The sequence below is a fragment of the Phodopus roborovskii genome, unplaced genomic scaffold (genome assembly GCF_943737965.1).
Source record: "Phodopus roborovskii unplaced genomic scaffold, PHOROB, whole genome shotgun sequence".
In the NCBI taxonomy this organism is placed as follows: domain Eukaryota; kingdom Metazoa; phylum Chordata; class Mammalia; order Rodentia; family Cricetidae; genus Phodopus; species Phodopus roborovskii.
Window position 1 is genome coordinate 2,550,556 of NW_026125264.1, and position 21,346 is coordinate 2,571,901.

At 45.9% G+C, this 21,346-nt stretch overlaps 1 protein-coding gene across 1 annotated transcript in view; it reads right to left on the bottom strand.

Annotated features, from left to right (window-relative positions):
* Window positions 1–111: 111 nt before the first annotated feature.
* Window positions 112–21,346, bottom strand: part of Hck (HCK proto-oncogene, Src family tyrosine kinase) — a 43,181-nt gene continuing 21,946 nt past the window's right edge. Inside the window, exons 7-13 of the mRNA XM_051193326.1 lie at window positions 18,562–18,711; window positions 17,989–18,141; window positions 16,548–16,727; window positions 15,080–15,156; window positions 8,343–8,496; window positions 2,428–2,559; window positions 112–623 (exon numbers count right to left, since the gene is read on the bottom strand). Of these exons, the coding sequence (XP_051049283.1) occupies window positions 421–623; window positions 2,428–2,559; window positions 8,343–8,496; window positions 15,080–15,156; window positions 16,548–16,727; window positions 17,989–18,141; window positions 18,562–18,711 (1,049 nt within the window). The 3' untranslated portion in view covers window positions 112–420. The remainder of the gene's footprint in view (window positions 624–2,427; window positions 2,560–8,342; window positions 8,497–15,079; window positions 15,157–16,547; window positions 16,728–17,988; window positions 18,142–18,561; window positions 18,712–21,346) is intronic.

The window sequence follows — 21,346 nt, forward strand, 5'->3', positions numbered from 1 at the left end:
TTTAGATTCTCTCTTTTCTTCACACTTCTGGCCTCTGGGAAGGTTCTTCTTCTTTCTAATATGTCACACAGCAAGAAGAGAAATAGACATTTGGGAACAGAGAAGCTGACCTTTGGGGAAAGCCTTTGACATTCATATCTTTATTTAAATAATATTTTAAGGTTCCCACTTAAACCACAGACTATAGCTTGAATTCAATCATCTCAGGCAAATAAGAAATATCAACATGGGGACCCTGAGAATGGCAGATTGCAGATGACTAGAGTCAAAAAGAGATTGTGAAGTCCACCCCACCCACTCGTCAGCTGAAGAATCTGTGGCTGGAGTGTGTAAAGGAGGGGTTGGTGTCTGGGAGTGGACTCAGAAGGTTAAGCATGTCACAGGCACTCCTGGGACTTGGCTCTGCTCGTGTCCTGCCCATCAAGGCTGCTGCTGATACTGGCTCTCAGTGGCCGTGTAGAAGTCATCCAGCACACTTTGGATGTATTCGAAGGTGGGCCGTTCCTCTGGTCGGTTCTTCCAGCACCTGGTCATGATACTATAGAGCTCTTCTGGACAGTGTTCTGGTCGAGGCATTCGGTACCCATGCTCTAGTGCCCGGATCACCTCTGGGTTTGACATGCCTGAGAAAGAGGTGTGGAATTTAGTCAGGGTGAGAAGTGACAAGTGGAGCTGTAGTTCCCATCTGAATATATGGGGAAGATACAGAAACTAAGTCCCGATAGCTGTCCAGTTGCTGAGTTTGTCCGGCCACCAAAACCATGCCAGATCTCATAGGAGGCAGAGCATTAACCAACCTACTGTTCCCCCACTCTTGGATGTCCTCTCTCTCTCTCTCTCATTTTTCTATCTTATTTATTTATTTATTTTTATTTCATGTGCATTGGTATTTTGCCTGCATGTATGTCTGTATGAGACTAGCAGAGCCTCTAGAACTGGAGTTACAGACAGTTGTGAGCTGCCATATGGGTGCTGGAAATTGAATCCAGGTGCTCTGGAAGAGCAGCCAGTGTTCTTAAGAGCTGAACAATCTCTCCAGTCCCTATCTTTATTTTTGAGACAGGGTCTCACTATGTAGCTCTGATCCTGGAACTCACTATGTAGAACAGTAGGCCTCAAGTTCACTGAGCCAGGATTAAAGGTGTGTACTACCACAGCTGGCTGTCCATTAGTTTTGTTAATTGCAGCCTCAGGCATCTGAATGGATGTAGGTTATGTAATCTGTCTGGATTTTACTAGTATGCACACAAAACCATTGGCCAGACTCAAGGTCACTCTGAATAGGATCATTTCCTTATTCTATTTAACTTTACATTTGTTATTTATAAAAACAATCATGAAATACCTATCATCACCAACTTTATTTTTATTCTTAGTTTTGCTTTTTAACTTGGGGTTTGCTGAAGAGATGATTCAATGATTAAGAGCAGAACCTAAGAACCAAAGAAACCTTGAACATCTTACTTGGATGTCTATATATCACCCCAAGTGAATCAAACGTCCATAGTTCCTTCCATGCCAGGACAGGCATCCTCAAATCTATCTGCTTCTGTTGAAATGTGGCCCAGTTCATTAGGTTATCTCTGTTGCTAGTCCCAGCACCCTGTCCCCAGTTGCCTGGAGCCACCTTGTTCACATCCTCTCATCCATTCACACTAAACCAAAGCCTGATCCCTCACATAATTTATTTATTTATATTTTCTGTGTGTATATATATGCATACATGCATATATACATGTGCATATATACACCATATATATGCTGGTGCCCTTGGAAGCCAGAAAAGGATATCAGACCCCATGGAACTGGAGTGATGGATTACTGTGAGCTGCCATGTGGGTGCTGGGAATGGGACTACCATTCTCTGCAAGAGTACTCTTAACCTTTGATTCTCCTCTCCAGCCTCAAGCATATGTCTCTTAAAGGTAGAAAGCATCCATGTGTGTACACCTTTAGGCCTAGAATTTGGAAGTCAGAGGCAGATGGATCTCCAAGGCCAGCCTGATTTGCATAGCAAGTTCCAGGCCAGCCAGGGCTACATCATATGATCCTGTTTCAAAAAAAAAAACAACTCATTGGACTTCTTCCCAGCCCCATGCCATGTCATGGCTTCCTAGACACTTTAGTGAACATCTACATTCATTACCGAACACACACCCTGCCAGTCTGGCTTCTCCAGATCTTCTTATCCACTACCTGCACCTGATTGCTTAGGTGCAACAGGGCGTGTGAAAGAGGAAACAGTTAACAAATCCCTTATATGTGCAGGCTGAGGAATGGCGGATGGTGGTACCTCTGATTGAAATGGGAGAGGTGAAGAGAGGTTGGGGGATGATCAAGAGCCCAGTTTAATAGACATGCTGACAGAATGGATCATGGCCAGGTTGGGCTTTAGACGTACCCCTAGACCGACATCCCTTTCCTTACCTGGATAAGGGATCCGGCCATAGGTGACAATTTCCATCAGCAGGATACCAAAGGACCAGACATCTGACTTGATGGTGAAGGAACCAAAGTTGATGGCTTCAGGAGCTGTCCACTTGATGGGGAACTTGGCTCCTGCAGGGTTGGACAGAGCAGAATCAAAGTGAGTCTGGACAACAGTGAGGGCTGGGCCTCTGCTAGGGAAAGAGGAACCAGGACAGGGACACCTGCTGCCGCTTGCAAACCGTGTTGCCTTTGCAATATGCTTCCAAGATCCATGATATCAAGAGACATTTGTCTTGAGAATAGACAGTTGAAGCAAGGAGGAACGGGAATAAGGATACAATGCAGGCGCTCGCTTTGGGGACCACCTCCTTGACACCAGGTGAATCATAACTCTGAGAAGTGGAGTCCTGGAGGTCTTTGGGGATGGAGGAGCTCTAGGGTGGCTTTAGTCCAGGTTACAGTTGATACTTAGCCTACCCCCAGCTATGGGGTACAGGAGAGGACTTCAGCTGCTGCCAGAGGTTTGCCCTAGTCACTGGGTGTTCCTTCCTGACTCCTCCCTCCTTCCCTCTGGGATGGGTTTGATTAGCTGTTTGTGGGTATTTGTCTCCATTACAGTCTGATTGGTGACCATGGTTTGTAACCGATACTTGATTTAGGATTATGTTCTGATGAACCCACGGTAAGTCAGAAACCAGAACTCAGAAATGCCTTGAACACTTAGCTCACTTAGTTCAGCAACTTCACATCATGGCTTCTTTGTTGTTTCCTCTGGTGACTAAAGCAGAGCTGAGCTGACTGCCCTGTCTTAGTATCATGAGGGAGGACAGCCTATCATTAGACTGAGAAAGAAATCAATATCCAAAGGGGGAGCATATTCATTCATTCATTCATTCATTCATTCATTCATTCATTGATACATTCATTCATTCTTATGAGACAGGATCTCATACAGCCTAGGCTGGCCTCAATTCACTTCATAGAGAGAATGGCCTTGAACTCCTGATCAGTCTGCCTCCACCTCCCTATTGCCCAGACTGGAGGCATGTGCCATCATGCCCACCTTTGCATCATTTCTTCTGAATGCAACTATTTCTGCACTATCACAACGTTGAAAGTCAGTGTTCGCGATTATGGCCCAGCTCTCAACCACTCTCTGCTGCCACCTACTGTCCATGCCCCATCATGGCAGGCAGAGCACACAGGCTGAAAGATGAGGGGCAGGACCAGCAGCTGCCAAACAGCAGGGCTTCTAGGGTTCCCTTTCAAAGACTTCAGCAGGGCACTTGGCTTCATGGCCAAAGCGGGCCTATAGGATGAGCAGCCAGGCCACCGTCTTGAATGCTTTAATGCCCACAAGGCACACATCACCCTGAGCAGCCATGAACACAGGAGCCTTTCAGAGTTGCCATAACCCTGACTGGCTTCATCATGAAAGTAGCAGCATCAGGGGAAGAAAGCGACTTAACCAGGACTCAGGGAGGGATCTGAGGACACTGAGCCCCAAGTTCTTGCTGCAGTCCAAACTGCCATGTTGACTCTAATGCCTCCTCTTAGGGTTGGTTCTTGCCTATGGAAAGAGCCAGGGCCACCCCAAAACCACTGACTGAGCTCCGCCCCCAACACCAGGACCACTGTCACCCTCTGTCACATGATGCTAATTTGAATTAGTTCCCAATCGTTGCAACTTCTCTACAGACATATAAGGCAAATGGCCTTTTTGTGGTTCCAATTCAATTAAAAATAGAAGACATATTTAAATGTTTAAATTTTCTGCAGTGAACCATGGCCATTCCTAGAAGTGACTTTTGAGTTCTCCAAGAAGATGATGGTACTCTGCAATGATGAATCCACTAAAGATGTCCTTGCCCCAGAAAACAGGAAATCATTTTAAGAACATGACACCCCCATTCCCAAGAGGTGGGGGTGGTTTTTGGTTATTTGGTGGATTATGGATGTTTATCACCACTTGCGGGGGTTAGTTGCAAGTTGTTATTGGTAATGGCCAGGGAGGAAACTAAGAAAAGGAGGTCAGATTCAGGGATCTCTTTTTGAAAAGATAAAAGGGGGGCGTATAAGAATGATGGGATAAAAGGGTAGATTATTGAACCTACTTTTAAACTAGCAAGCAACTATTAATCTCAAATAATTTACATGGTATGGATTTTTGTATATTGATATAAATTTAAAGTTGTTTTTGTTAGAAAATATTGTATCTGTGTTTCTACTCTTATTTAAGGGACTTTTGTATATTGGTATAAATTTAAGGTTGTTTTTATTTTAACATACTGTATATATGTCTATATACCCTTGTTTAGGGTATTTTACCTCTGCAGCTCATTTTAAAATATAATGTTCTAGTCCTTGAAAGCTATTATTATAAACTACTTAGGATAATTAAGAAATGCAGGTTAGTAGTTAGTCAACTATAACAATCAAACTTGTAGTCATGTTAGGTGTGTTTTCAAGGTCAGACCTATATTTTAGATAGATGGTCTTCAAACACTTCAGAGATCTACAGAATATGACATTTAAGATGTTTTAATAACACAAGGATTTTCATGACAGTGAGATACATCTGCTCCTGGAAGCACCGATCTACTTCAGAGAAGATGATGGGCACCAAAGAACCTCCATATGGAGTCTCTTTCATTGGTGGCAAAGTTAGCCACTGGGCAAGAAACTGCTCTTGCCTCAACTGCTGACATTATGTTGTCCAAACTGGGTAAGCAGGACACAAAATAAGACAACGCCAAAGTTTGCCAAGACAAGGTAGAACAGTCCTTCAAAATTCCTGCTCCACAAAAATGTCTAGAAGATATTCTAGGCCTGTAGGCCAAAGATGCATGCCCCAGTGTTGCAGAGGAACCTGGGGTGACTGTCCAGGCAGCCAGATGTCTCTGCCATTTCTATTGTTTTGAAAGTTGTTTGCTTTGTACTTCTTGCTTACTTGGGTAATATTATATCCTTCTTGGGTCTCTGAGGGGTTGAAGACTAGATGATTATAACATTTTCTGTTACCAAATTCAGAAAAGAAACTTACAAAAGAGATGTAAAGTTTATAAGGTTGAAAGACATAAAAGCTTAAGTTGTTTATCTAAGAAAATGTTTTAAGGATATTTTTAGGATGGTAATGCAAGTTTTGATAGCAAGTGATTTAAGTGTAAAATTTAAGACTCATCAAAGTAAGATAGATAATAGAGTAATTTCTCTGAATTTGCTAAATAAAAATGGATTAGATATTATAAATGTAATTCTTACCTGATAATTGTTCTTATTGTATATAGTTTTGCTATGTTAAGAGTTAAAACCTTTCCTTTTTCTTTAGGTAATACCTGGTAATTTTTCTTATTATATATAATTTTACTGTGTTATAATTAAAACCTTTCCTTTTTATTTAGACAAAAAGGGGGAAATGTTGCAGGATATTTTATTTAACTGTGACACTCTGAGACTATTAATAAAGTTGACCTTGAATCAAAGGGTGGAGCCAATGATTAGCTGATTGGAATTAGCCAAAGAGATTTTGGAGGACCCAAGATATGATAGAGAGACACAGGAAGGAATAGGGAGGGCCTTAAAAAGATTTTCAAGTCCTATTGATCTGGGAAGTCTAGAGACAGGTCCAGCTGGTCATTCTTCTCTGCTTTTTGATTTATCAGGGTTTTACCCCAATATCTGACTCTTGAGTTATTAATAATAGAGCAATTTAGATAATTGCTTCACAGAACTGGGGTTATAGATGGTTGTAAATAACATGTAGGTGCCAGGAACTTAACCGAGGTTCTCTACAAAAGCATCAAGTGCTTTCATTCACCGAGCCATCTCTCCAGCCTCTCCTTCCTTTCTTTTTTTTTAATTTAATTTATTATTTTACATGTCGATCCCAGTTCCCCCTACCTCCCTCCTTTTTTACTCTCTCTGCCCCCTCACATGCACCCTGACCACCCTCCCCTCCCCTCCTCCCACCCCAACCTCTCCTTTTTTTTCAAGAGAAAGGGTCTACACATCCTAGGTTGGCTCCAACTCATGGTAATCCTCAGCTTCTCGAGTGCTAGGATTTACAGCCCTAACTCTAAGGCAGCTGTTTTCTTTATTTCGTACTTTTGTTTGGGTGGCACAAAATCTTAAACCCAGAGCTTTAGTTGAACATGCTTGACAGACTCTCTATTACCAAACCACATCTTCAGCTGCCATCTTTTATATCTAGAGAGTTTTCTTCATATCCCACTTATTCTCTGCATACTTAGATTATATACCCAACTTTTCATTTTATATCACTTTATCCAATCATGATAGAAATCAAATGGTGTGTGTGTGTGTGTGTATTACTGGAGATTGAGTCTAGCACAAAGCACATGCTAGCTATGTGCTTTGCCACAGAACTACCCTTTGCCTTTTTTTTTTTTTTTTTTTTTTTTTTTTGAGACAGGGCCATTAACTTGTCTACTGGCAGGCCTTGAACTTGTGATCTCAGTCTCCAGAGTAGCTGGGGTTACAAGCTTACACCTCTAGGCCCAGCTAAAGTATACAGATATTTAAGTTCTAACTTGGTGGTCAATAGCTGAGTGTGATCATCATCAGATTAAGGCTGAGAACATTTGCAGCTTTTCAGAAGGCTCTTTCCAGCTGCTTGTGGGCAGTACCTCCCACCAGTAAGTGAATTTTACAGCTTTAATGAGATATAATTCACAGACCATTAAAACCCACACATTTAAAGTGTGTACTCCAGTGACTTTTATAATAGCGGAAAAGTTGTGAATTTTAGACTATTTCATCACATGTCATCCAGTCCCATCAGAACCCCTTTCTCCCGAGCCCCCCACCCAGTCCTATCCAACCATTGCTCCACTCTCTGCCTCCACAGCTCTCTTTGCCTCTCTTGGGAATTTCATACCAAGAGTTACAGATATCTGTATTTGTGCTTGGCTTCCAAAGCTTGTGTATGCTGCAGTACCTTTCAACACTCCATTTCTTGTTATCACACACACTATTCTGTGCTCTGAATTCTCCACATTTTCTTCATGTGTTCATCAACTGATGGGTGTCAGTTAGGATGATGTTTCAGTATGAGGCTTCACAAATAACTTTTGCCTGCTTTTGGATTCCCTGTCTGTGGAACCTTCTGGCATCTGCTCTTCTTTCTTTGGGATGTCACCTTTCCCCTTTAGTTGCAGGTGGCATTGGTGCACGGTGTGATGGGGATTGCACCTATAGCCGTCTGTGTTAGTCTAGCCTCTATCCCTGAGTGCCATCTCCAGCCCCTGGTATGGGTTTTTTCGCTGCTGTACGATGCCACACTCTGTGAGTGCTATAGTTGATATGCACATCCTGTTTGGGGACATTTAGATTGCTGTTTTTCTCTCCTGGGCATAAAGTTACTTTCACCTCTCACTGCTACCTGTACTTGCTGAAGTTGTCACTTCACAATCTAATCTGAAATGTTCCTCTTCAAGTCTTGTGTGTGTGTGACATTAACATTGTCTTCCTGACAGGATATAAAATCACCTAGGAGAAGGACCCTGGGTATGTCTGTGAGAGACTTCCTACATAGGGTTAATTGAGATGGCAAGACCAATAAATGTGAGCAGCACCATCTGATGGGTGGTGGACCACATAAAAAAGAAAAAGCAAGCTCAACACCAGCATCTGTCTGTCTGCTTCCTGACTGTGGATACAATGTGACCAGTTTTATACTATTAGTGACCCATCATGATGGACTGTCTTCTCTGTAAGCCAAATTAAAGTCTTCCCTAAGTACCCTTTGTTGGGTATTTTGTCAACTAATGCACAAGAATCTTGCCAAATTTGATGCAAGAGTTAGTCTAGGACAGGTCTTTGTGTTTCCAGTCTCTCTTACAAGTGTCCACCCTCAGATCTCACAGCCCTTTCAGGAGGGCAGCATTCCCTACCTTCCCGAGCTGTGTATTCATTGTCCTCGATGATCCGTGCCAGGCCAAAGTCAGCAATCTTACACACCAGTGATGCAGAGACCAAGATATTGGCAGCCCGGAGATCTCGGTGGATGTAGTTCCTTTGCTCAATGAAGGCCATGCCCTCCGAAATCTGCATCCGAAAGAGACAATGTCATCCCCACTACTAAATTCTAATAAAGAATTCCAAAGAATTCTTTTTCTAACATAATTTTATTTGGGAATTTCACATAATGCACCTGATTACAATCACTTCCCAGTTCCTCAGGTCCACCCCCACCCTTGTGACCTCCTCCAAGGAAAGAAAAAAAAAAAAAAAAAAAAAAAGGAAAAAAACAAAACAAAACTCCACAACTCCATTTTGTGTAGCCTATATACTGACTGTAGCATGATCAAATGCCCAAGTCAGCCCCTTAAAGAAGACTGAGTCCTTCCTCACCCTCACCCCTGCTGGAAGGCACCACCTGGGAAGAACTATACTTTAGCATCCCTACCACAGTTTTAAAGAGTTCCTGTAAATGGCTTCCTATCTAGACTGTTCCTTTTTGCAGGGAGGGAAGGGTGGGGGTTGGGGGAGGTTGTCACAGAAGCCTTCTATGGACCTCTTTTCAATGGTGACTCTGCAGTCATCCATACCACTGCAAAAGTAGCTTCCTTGCTTTTTACAGTCAGTGACAACACAGATCAAGGGTCATGTACTTCCACATGGATTCTGGCAATAGCATGGACCACAGAGATCTATATGGCTATGACCTTAGCGTGGTCTCCAGTGGCAGTACAGATCATAGACATCAACGTGACTTCAGGTGACAGCATAGACCACAGTCATCTACATGATCTTTGTTGGTAACACAGACCACAGACCTCAACATATCCTCCAGTGGCAGCACAGTTCATGGACATTAACACAGCCCCCGGCTGCAGCATGCCCCACAGACATCAGCATGACCTCCAGTGGTGGCACAAACCACAGGCATCCACAGGCATCAACATGGATAGAGTGGCAGCACAGATACCAGCATGTCCTCCAGCTGTAGCATGGACCACAGATACTGACAAGGCCTCCGGGGGCAGCAGGGATGATGGGGATCTTTCTAGGAGGTTCAACCCAGAGAATGAGCTGTTCCTCACTTTGGACATCTTGTTTCTCAGAGCCAGGGCAATAGTGCCCTGGGTAGTGTGTTTGGGAAAAGAGCCTGCATAAGCTCCAGGCTGCTACTCAGCAATGACATGCCCCTCTGTCCCATGTCCACTGCAGCCTTCTCCCACACCTGTCACCGATGTCACATCTCTATTTCTGCCTCTCTCCATCGTGCACATGCTGCTTTGTTCCTCCTTCTTTCCCACCTATCCATCTCATATTTGTTTGTTGAAATGGCATTGAAAACTGCAGTGTGTCACATAGTACACCCACACAACACACACACACCCACCCACCCACACACACACACACACACCCCAAACAGCTTTACATGCAAATATTCATTGCAATGGGTCATTGGTTTGGTTCAAAGTAGCTGGTTTCTAAAGCACCATAAATGTTGGCCTGTCACTGAGACTCATTTTGGATATCTGGTTGTTGCTCAGAGTCAGGGTGATCTTGTGGCTAGGCAGGGCATCCAGGGGCAGGATCTGAGAGAACACCAGTCCACAGCACACCTCCCTGCTCTTGGTGCTGGCAGGCCCAAGGCTCACAGGGCACAATTGTGCTGCTCCCACAAGGGTGAGCAGCAGTGGCAGCCCCAGTGTACCCTCCCCCATTGCTCCCATCTCTGCATCTTAGTTTTGTCACACTCTCCATGCGTGGTTCTGCTCTGCCATCTTCCAGTTTCGTGAGTGCACTCTTTAAAAGCATCTTCCCATAGGATCTGCTTTTTACAGAGTTGTTCCACAGATATTGTGGCTCTTCAGACTCCTTCTGCACTGATGCATCTCCCTTGTAAGCCTCCATGGGTTTCTCAGGCTCCTTGGAGCTGCTCCCATCCTCAGTCAGAGCCATGCTTTAGGTTTCCATCTTTGATGGCTATGGCATGCTGCTGGATCTGGCTCTATAGCGCCAGCCCCTCCACATGCTCTAGCAGCTCGTAGATGAAGTAGTTGTTGGGGTGGACCGACTTGAAGCACTAGATCTCAGCCGTCATGGCAGCCGAGTTGGCCAGCCCATGACATGTGGCCAGTGTGAAGAATTCTTATTCTGGAAACTTCTGGTAGAAAGATAGATGGCTGTGACTTGGAGATTTTCTTACCTACAAAGTTTAGGACAAAAGCAGTGGAAGATGAATCTTGGTTGTTGTACAATTTAGGAAACTATCTTGGAGCTTTGTGAAGGTAGAATCATCACAATCCACTCAAAGAGATACTTGTCCTGAATATCAGCTTCAGATCAGGCTGACTCTAGAAGCCTAGACTGAATTATCAGGTGAGACTATCTGGGGAACCCTGAGTGGTAGCCTCTGATCAGACAGACCAAAGCAGGGCTGTCTAGTAAACTGCAAAGCCTAAAGGGACAGGTAGTGCACTTGCAAAGAATGAACAGCAGGGGGCGTCAAAGGCACTGGAAACAGATCCAACTTTCTGAATGCAATCTCCAAACTGATTTTGTCTGGAATAGAGGTTGTAGTGGAGTGAGACCAGTATTGACCTGAAGAGTGTGGAAAATTTATAGGGCATCCTTAAAAGAACAGCACATGTTATTAGGATGATACTGCAGCTGATTTATTATAAATTGATAACAGGTTTTTTTCTTTTTTTCACCCCATGTGCTTGGGGAGGTATTCTTGCTATCTCTTTCCACAGGAGGGAAAATGAAAGCCCAGAGAAGTAAATAACCAATTCATAGCTGCATAGCATGAAAGTTCCAGAACAAGGGCTGTGAGCTATGGCTTTGCTGAGTCCACTCACTCTCTGTGCCTAGTGCTTTCCCATTGGCTGACACGCATACACCGCTGGGGCTCAATGGGGCAGGAATACTAATTCTGCTTGGGAGGTAATGGAGCATCATGGCTAAAGGATCCAGAGTTGGACCAGCTCATCTCAATCCCCAAGCTCTGTGACCTCAAGCCAGTCTCCCAGGGTTCATAAGGAGATTAACCTTGAAGCTTGGAGCACAGATAAGGACAGTCTTCCACATAGTAGGCCCTTACAGAGGTGGCTAGTAATGAATGCCAATAGAGTGGCCCAGTGTCTTGACCAGAGCTTTACTGGCAGAGCTAGGACCAACACAAACACATTGTAAGTCACTCAAACCCTACACTTGTAGAATGTTGCTTCTCAAATGTTTGCCAACTATGTAAGGATAGGTGAATTGCGATCAGGTGTCCCTGGGACTTGATGGTGATGAGCCAATGAGATTTCAAAACCACCAGGCAGATCCCCATGAAGTCAGGTAGGAGAACTTGGATCTGCTTCCAAGAGCATCAGGGAGTCCCAGAAGAACTGGTTAGCAGATTCTAGTCCATGGTTCTTTTGTGTATATGTATGTATCCTGCTGGAAACTAAACCCAGGACCTGCATACTGGGCCAGTGCTCTACCTTGGAGCTACATCCCCAGTCTCTAGCCCAGGACTTATGCTCAGGACAAAAGAACGGTCACAAATAAGGCCACTCCTTGCCAACTTCATTATGACTAGATCTCTCTCTCTCTCTCTTTAAAATATATTCATTCTTATTTTATGTGCATTGGTGTTTTGCTTGCATGCATGTCTGTGTGAGGGTGTCAGATCTCCTGGAAATGGAGTTATAGTTGTGAGCTGCCATGTGGGTGCTGGGGGTTGAACCTGGGTCCTTTGGAAATGCAGCCAGTGTTCTTAACTTCTGAGCCATATCTCCAGTCCAGGAATAGCTCTCTTAGGCCATTAAAACAGATCTATTATATAAAACATCAAACTGTAGACAGGGAGCCCGAGAAGCAGAGGAGGACTGAAGTCACAAAACCAGGTCCCCAGGTAGCATCTGTTCACCCTGGACTCAGAACCAACCTCTGCTTTTGAATGTACCATGACCAGAATATCTCTCCGGCCTTGTTTGCTTTCCTCAGCTGTGAAACAGGGAGAGTGGTTTTTTTTTTTTTTTTTTTTTTTGAGACAATCTCATGCAGCCAGGCTGACCTAGAACTCACTAAATAACCAAGGATAACTTTGAACATCTGATCCTCCTGCTTCTACCCGTCAAATGTTCAGATTACAGATATGCACCAGCACATCTGGTTTATGTGGGGCTGGGGGTCAAGCCTGGGACTTCATGTGTGCTAGGCAAGCTCTCTACTGACCCAGCTATGTCCCTAGCCTGAACAGTAGCTCTTGCAAGGCTTCTGCTGGTTGATGGTTATACTTTAGTAACAGGCCACACTATTGTTTGCAGGAGGCCTGGGGCCCACTGAAATGGAAGTGCCAGGCCTTGATTTCCATATGCCTCTAGTGTTCAGGGTTCTGAAAGTAGAATCTCTGGTTAGATCTTGCCAGTGGTTCTGGGCCCCTGGTGTTTGCATACTCAAATGAGCTCTGACCTAGGCCTCTCCACCAGGCTCAGCCTTAGGCTGTGTTGCAAACTCCTTCAGCTCCCCCTGGGCTGCACGACACATCCCTTTCATCTGTGCCTCGTTCTGGCTGCCCAGGCTCAGCCCCTTCATTTTCTCTTAGGGCTTTTGTACTGGCTGTTTCTTTTGTCTAGACCTCCTTTCTTACTCCTCTGCATGTGCAGAATTTCTAATCCCCAGGCTCCTCCTAGAGACCACTTCCTGGTGAATCCTTCTGTGACCAAGCTGGACCAAGCTGTGAGTTCCCACAGCAGCATGTTTTCCCACAGAGAGGCGAAAGCATGAGCCAGGGTTGGAGAAAAACAGCACTTGTGCTGTGTGTGGCGGGTGTGTGTGTGTGTGTGTGTGTGTGTTTGTAAGAAAGAATCTCTCTCTCTCTGTACAGCATTGGTGTACAAAACCAGGGTGCTGTGCACCGAGCATAGCTGACCCACTGAACCATTTTCGTTGTGCTTACCCATTTTATATGGGTTTTGTGATTTGTCCCCAAGCCCTACATATCCCCTTTGCCGGATTCTTGCTCTTCAGACTGTGAGCCCAGGCCATGGGGTGGTGGGGTCAGGGGAGCCCATTGTTTAACCCCCATGGTCTCATTTGCAAGAGAACTGCAAGAGGCCAGCAGTGTTTGCCTGTTCATCATTGTTGCACCCACCCCTCCCCCTAATCTGAAGTTGGCCAGGGAGGCCAGCAGAGCCTCCCTGGGCTTCAGTTTCCTCATTGGTGTTTAACGTTTTTTTCTTTTTTAGACAGTCTGTAGCTCAAGCCTGGCCTGGAACTCCTGATCATCCATCTTCTGCCTCCTGAATTAACATTCAGGAGGGTTACACTGACCATCATGCCCTTTGTACTTAAGGTCTTCACACCTCCATTCAGGTCCTGTGACCAGACTCTACGTGCCTACCAGGTCTCATCGCTCCTGTCCAGCACTGACTCTGGTCTTGGCTACTGTGATTGGTTTCAGCCAACAGGGTATTGACAAGTCCGTGCAAACAGAGGCTTACCTACCCACTCCTTGGCTGGGTCCCCCCTGGGGCTCTGATGCAGCGCTATAAAGAAGCTGTGCTGAAATGCTGAGTGATGAGAGGCCACATGGAGAGAGATTATAAGGATCACCTTGCACACGCTCTAGCATCCCCTCAGTTCACAGAGTGGTCCTCCTAGCCTGCTGCAGTCAGTCCAGAGATTCATGGGAAATATTCAAAGTTATTTCTGGCTACTAAGCATTGAGGTGATCTGTCACATAAAGAATGAATAACTTCCACGGCTAGCTAAAGGTAAAGTCCTTCTCTGCATGTGAGGCCCTAGGTTCCATGCCTCATATCAAAACCCAACCAACCAACAAAATTATTCCAGGAGCTGGAGAGATGGCTCAGTGGTTAAGAGCACTGACTGCTCTTCCAGAGATCCTGGGTTAGGTCCCCATGCTGCATGGTGGCTTACAACCATCTGTAACTCCAATTCTAGAGGCTCTGATGATCCCTTCTGGCATCTGCAGGCACTAGGCATGCATGTGGCATGCAGACTTACATGCAGGCAAAGTACCCATATACATAAAATAAAAAAAAAATAAATCTTTTCTAAAACACCCATTCTATAGTGATGTGAGTTCTGTATGAATTGGTCCATATGAAGAACATTCATGTCTGTGGGTTCTGCACCTGCAGATCCAACTAATACACACCAAGAACATTCTAAAAACAATTGCTCTACATTCTGTCTCTACAGACTTTTAAAAATGATTATTAGCTGGGCATTGGTGGTGCATACCTTTAGTCCCAGCTCTAGGGAGGTACAGGCAGGCAGATCTCTGTGAGTTCAAGGCCAGCCTGGTCTACAGAGCTAGTTCCAAAGCAATACAGAGAAACCCTGTCTGAAAAAACAAAAAACAAACAAACAAACAAAAAAGATTATTATCCCCTAAATAATACAAACTGACAACTATTTATGTGTTTATATTAAATTCCATAAGCCACCAGAAATGAGTTAAGCAGTATATAGGAGAATGTGCCTAGGATATTTGTAAATAATACCCTATTTTCTATGAGACTTGAGCATACACACATTTTTGGTGTCTGTGGGGTCCTGGAACTAATCCCTCTGCATGTGGAGGGGATGAGAATTCACACAAAAGGACACAGAACACTCAAGTGACACCACCTTTTCCTGAGCATTGTTGGCTCACCTGGGCTGAGAAGTCAATGAGCTTTGGCAGTGGCTGCTTGCTACCTTCTTCACTCTTAAGAAACTCCAGCAGGCTTCCTAAGGAGGGAAGCAAGAAGGAACATTTCTACCAGTCCTTAGGAAAACTAGGTAACATTTGTTCATAGCGGTAGAGGTTTTTTTTTTCCGTCTCTGTAGTACAGGGATTCAACTTGGGGCCTCACACATGCTAGGCCAGTGCTCTACCCCGAGCTACCTCTCCAACTGACTTCCTTTTTGAGACAGCATCTTGCTGTATTGTCCGGCTGGTCTCCTATTCCTGGACTCCAGCTATCTTTCCATTTAGCTAGCAGAATAGAAAATAGCTTTTGTCACTGCCTGGCTGAGGTGCTAGAGTTAGAAAGGTTAACTTGTTGCTCCTAGCATCTGAGTGCTAGAGCCTGAATCTCTCTGAAAGGACTCTTTGCTTGCTAGCTGGACTCTGTCTGATGCAGCTTCATGAGACTGGGTGCCCCGGGGCCTGGCTTTAGGAAGTCGACTGATTGTCAATTTGGAAAGTGGAAATGGTTTTGAGATTTCAAATCACATAAATGATCTTGTGTGAGATGTTTTTCCAAAAATGAGCAGGGGCTGAAAATGGCCATGGAACAGCTATCTTTAAAAAAATAAAAATAAAAAATAAAGCTACAGCTAGGCAGTGGTGGCGCATGCCTTTAATCCCAGTACTCGGGAGGCAGAGACAGGCAGATCTCTGAGTTCGAGGCCAGCCTGGTCTACAGAGCTAGTTGCAGGACAGGTTCCAAAGCTACATGGAGAAACCCTGTCTCAAAAAACAAAAACAAAACAAAACAAAACAAACAAAAACAAACCAATAACAATTAAAAACAGAACCCTGAGAAGCCAGGTGTGGAGACACATGTATTTGTGAGGCTGAGGCAAAGGGCCGCTGTGAGATTGAGGCTAGCTTGGGCTACACAGTGAGTGCCAGGAGATCCTGGGCTACAGAGTGGAATCCTGTCTCAAACATTCCTAGATATGCTGAATGATAACAGGTAGGGCAGCCTGAAGTGACATGGACGTTTCCCACGATTCTGTGGGTTGAACATGGCCAGCTAGGTGGGCCACACCATGACGTGAGGTATTAGAGGTGGAGCATTCAAGATGATGTCTCTCTCCGTGTGGCTTCTTGTCCCTCAGTACTTCACACAGGGCTTCTTTACAGCCCAGCATCAAGGTTCCAAGGTGCAAGTCACAAGGAAGCCACATGCCTCTTCTCTTGTCCGAGGGGCTCCGCATGCTCCCTGCTCGGAAGCCCCTGCCCTTCCTATCCACAAACCACCCTTCACACGATTTCACTCTGAGCCAGGAGGCTGGACTGACTGTGGTGCTTTGTGAGAGAGCTTGTTGGAAGTGCCAGGAGAGCCAGGTCAAGGTCATCTTTGAGTCTGAAAGAAGTCTGCTTGGACCACAGTCCGTCCTAGCCCACGCACCTTTGGCCATGAACTCCGTGACAATAAAGATAGGCTCCTGAGTGACCACGGCGTGCAGCTTTACCAGCTTATCGTGCTGTAGCGTCTTCATCAGGTTGGCCTCTGCCAGGAAGGCCTCCACAGACATGCTCCCTGGCTTCATGGTCTTCACCGCCACTTTGGTGTGCTTGTTGTAGGTGGCTGGAGAAAGCACGGAGCGAGGAAGGGGGTTAGGATCTAGCAGCCTTGCAGGAGCCCTCCCTGCCTACCTAGCCCTGTAAGACAGAGAGAGGGGGCCACTTCGGCCTCAGCTGCTCTCTCTGCTTCCTGGCTGAGAGCAACTGCACAAAGCACCTGAGTTCTCTGCGCTGTGTTTTCCTCTTCTGCCAAGTGGAAATGAAAAGAAGGACTCATTCGGAAGGAAGGGTTGTTTGCAAGAGTGAAAGACATCCTTCTGCCTGGGCTTGGGGCACACACATGTCGCCCTAGATCTCCCAAGGTTGTGAAGTAGGAGGACTGGCAGCTCCAGACAGGCCAGCCCATGTCTCAAATAAGGGCTGGGACTGGAGCTCACTCAGCGGTACAACATTCGCCTGGCACATGCAAGGCCCTGGGTTTGATTCCCAGCACTGTGAAATAATAGTAATAACAGTAGTAACCCTTAAACCACTAATTAGATTGTAGCCCAAGCCTGCACGCACAGTGCTTAACTGCCTTGAAATAAATACCAGCTTTGCTGTGCCCCACAGACCCTGCTTGGCCTGGCCATGCTAGCTTTTCTGTCTTTGTCATCCACCAAGGTCACCCCCAATTCACACTCACAGCTAGTGACTGAGCCAGGGCCTCATGCCAGGGAAGTGCTCTACCATCGAGTTCTGCCTCCAGTTCCCTTTCACTTCTTATTTTGAACAGGGGTCTTACTGTCTTGAAAAACCAAACTAACCAACCAAACAAGCAAACAGCCACACAGGGAGCGATAATACAGTGGGCCAGGCATTTGAACACCTACCTCCCCATGAAACAAGAACTGCTGATCTTAAAGTTTTGGGGCAAGGACCACAGAGGGGTGCCAGAACTTTCTGGTGCCCCACCACATCTGAAACTGGGCATCGTGGCTCATGATCTGAACAGCTTAGTCTTCAGTTGCCAGCATTGGACTCACCTAAAAGCCCAAGTTCTTTCCACCAATGTGATTTTCACCATCCCAAGAGGCCCTGGGTATGTCAGCTTCACACAACAGAGGGCTTTCACCATTCAGGACTCGGGACTCCTAAAGGGAAATTCTTTGACCCCTAAGCCTGGCCACAAAGGCAAAACAGTGATTCCTCAGTAGACATTTGGTTTGTTATCTGAGGAGTGGCCCTCTGGGGTTATTATTTAAATGCCCCTGTGCTCTGTGATAACCCTGCACTGGCAGGGCCCTCCCAGTATGGCCCTGTGGACTCTGGCCCCAGCTCCTTACCCATCCACACTTCTCCAAACTGCCCAGCTCCAAGTTTCTTCTCCATCTGGAGAGATTCTCGAGGAATCTCCCAGGCATCTTTCTCCCATGGCTTCTGGGGTTTTGGAGACACACATGGCACTGACAGCTTCTGGCAGAGCCCGTCCTTCCCCTCTGAAACAGAGTGCCCAGTCAGCAGGCTGTACAAGAGCAGAGCATGAAGAATGCTACCCATGTATGTCCACCCCCGTGTCCAACAAGCCTAAGTCTTCAGGGTTGCCCTGAGTGGTTGTTCACCTGGCAAGGCCAGGAGGACCTCTGAGTGCCTCAAGGCTGTCATGCAGAATCCCATGTGACTGGGGTTCTGAGAGACAGGCCCTTCTCAGTTGGGACCGATGTGATCCAGTACTTGCCTATCATGCACCAGCCTCTCATTCCTTCCCCAGAACCAAACAACCCTTGTAAAACACAGCCAAAGTGTTGAGGAGCTAAAGCTGTGGCTAGTGACAGCATCCCAGCTGGTGCACCCTGTGCAATGGTGACCAGCTTAGGCTCTACAGTCAAATGTGGGGCATGGCTTTGGGCAGGACTCACTTTTGTAGTGGACCACAAGTTCCTGCAGGCTGCTGAAGGTACTCCTCGGAGAGATGTAGAAGCCTCCACTGTCCAGTGTCCGGATCTTATAATGCTTCACTGTGTCCCCATGCTGGGGGTCGTAGTCTCGAACAGACAACGAGTAGCTCCCTGCATTGGTCCAAGAGAAGCCCCTCAGAGGCCTGGCCTTCTGATGTCAGTATCTTGACAGCCTTATGATTCCCTGTGAGGCCTCTGCTGGCATCACATGAGCACATGGGCACCTGGGCTCATGTCACTGAGTGGGCTGAGGCATCAGGCTGCCTGGGTTCCCATCCCAGTTCTGCCATTCTCAGCTGTGAGCTCTTGGACAAATGATTGCACGGCCTTTCTATAGCTCAGTTTCCTCACCTGTAAAATAGGATTAGCCATTCCATCTCATCACATTGCCCAGTGATCAACAGAAGTAATGCTCGTACTTGACTTGAGACAGCCAGTAAGCTGGTTGTCACCATCACTTCATAATTTTTGTCTATATCTATCCTTCTACCTATCATCTATCTTCTATCTACCTATCATCTATCTACCCATCTATCTATCTATCATCTATCTATCTATCTATCATCTATCTATCTATCTATCTATCTATCTATCAACCATTTATCCATCTGTCACTTATTTAAAAGCCAAGATGGCATACTAACTTGGTAAAGAGAGACAGAAATATACAAATAAATAAATGGAAAGAATGAAGAAAATCTGTTCTGATTACAGAAATGTGAAAAAGGCACTGGGGTCAGCTGCATAATGGTCCATGATGTGGATCCCTGTACCTGGGAATATGTGACCTTACATGACATAGAATCCTCGGGGGATCCCAGTGAGGTGTTTATTGGAGGGAGGTGGTTAGTGAATGGATAGGCGGAAACAGATGCTGGGGAGGAGAAGCCATGAGCCAAGCGATGCTGGTGGCCTCTCACAGCCCCCAGGAGGAGCCAGTCTCAGACACCTTGACCCGAGTGCAGCAAGCTCAGACTCTTGCCTTCCAGAATCGTGAGGTATTATAGATAGGTTGCTCTAAGCTGCCAAGCCTGCAGCTGTGACACAGATTGTCACATAGACCAGAGGGACACAAGTCTTCCAGTCCATGACCACAGTTCGCCATGTATGAGCTGAGCTCACTAGCCTCTCTGCCTCTCTCTCTTTTTTCTTTTTTAATAGCACAATGCCATAGGATTTGGGGGAGGTTTTGGTTGCTGAGTGACAGCTGACCGTACATGCCAAGCACTGTTCTAAGCATGCTGGCTAAAGGAACAGCGAGTGAATAGGAATAGTCCGCATTTCAATAAATTAAGATTACATGATAAATGAATGGGAATAGTATACATTTTAATAAATTAAAATTACATGGATTATATTGCTCATCCTAGTGTAGAGTCTCATGAGGTAGAGGTTTTATAGTATTATCAGCCTCATTTTATATAGGCGAGGAAACTGAGGTGGTAGCATAACTTACCCAGTGTCACATAGCTGGTAAGTGGCACAGTTGGGTTCCAAACCAGCCAGTTGGCTCCAGGGCCCCTTCTTAGCCACCCTGTCCCAGTCAAGAGGGGGCCAGAGTAGCTGGTGCTAGACAGAGTGTACAGGATCTGGGAAGCAGCCAAGTGCCTGGGGCCTCATTCTAAATCTTCCTGATCCCCAGCAAACCCTTGCCCCTGCCCCAGGGCTGTGGAAGTTAGCCCATCCCATCCTGTCCACAGGTCTACCACAGTGCCTGCTGATCTCTCTGCTTCTCTGCAGAACTGGACAACCCGATCTCCAAGCTATCCTAGGCACAGCTGCTGGAGGCAAGAGCTTGCTGAACTCACACAGATGGAAGAAATGGTCCCAGACACACAGATGCCTTCAATGTCCTGAAAACGATGTGCCTCACAGTACCAACCAAGCCACACTTTATACAAGTGGCTTGACCTGCTCAAATCAAGTGACTTTGAGAACAAATGACAGCCAGAGGCTCACTGCACCTGTAGAGTCTAAACTCACGTAGAGCCTGAGGCACTGCTGCCCTGTGGAAACTCACCAGGGCGGTGCTAGTTGGGACCACTCTGTGGTTTGAGGTGATTTTTTTTTTTTTTTTTAACTCTGGTCACCCACTCAAGATGCCATTCTTTCAGCACAGAAATAATCAGGACATGACTCCTGACTTCTACCCATCCATGACATCTTCCTATCCACATGTCCCCAATGAACTTCTCCCCCTTTAAGTCTTTATGGGGTATGGCGCATGCATATCATGCTATGCTTGTAGAGGTCAGAGGACAACTCTCAGGAGTTGGTTCTTTCCTTTTACCTGTACATCCTGAGGATCGAACTCAGGTTGTCAAAGTCGACATCAGACATCTACGGCTAAGCCATCTTACTGCCCCCACCAAGAGAGAATTTTAAGTGAGTCGCAGAGGTTGTTTTGGGTCTAGCTTTACCTCACTGCACATTGTTTCCTCACCAGGGAGGAATGGGACTTGTGGACAGGACACAGTAAGCTGGCTGTTTAAAAAAAATTGGTCCAGGAGCTAGTTAGTGGGTACCAAGTGGTAGCAGGATGTTTGTTTGTTACCAGGGCTCAAACCACTTCCGTTGACCTAAGCCTGCATTTACCCAAACTGAGGAGAGCCACCCAGCAAAAACCCTTAACCCTCCCATCTCTCAGAGCAGCAAATGATGGGAGAAAATCTGGCAGCAGGCCACTTGACTGAGCTGCTCAGCCTTACTCATAGAATGTCCCTTGGGGTCGGCGGTGGCACCAGGG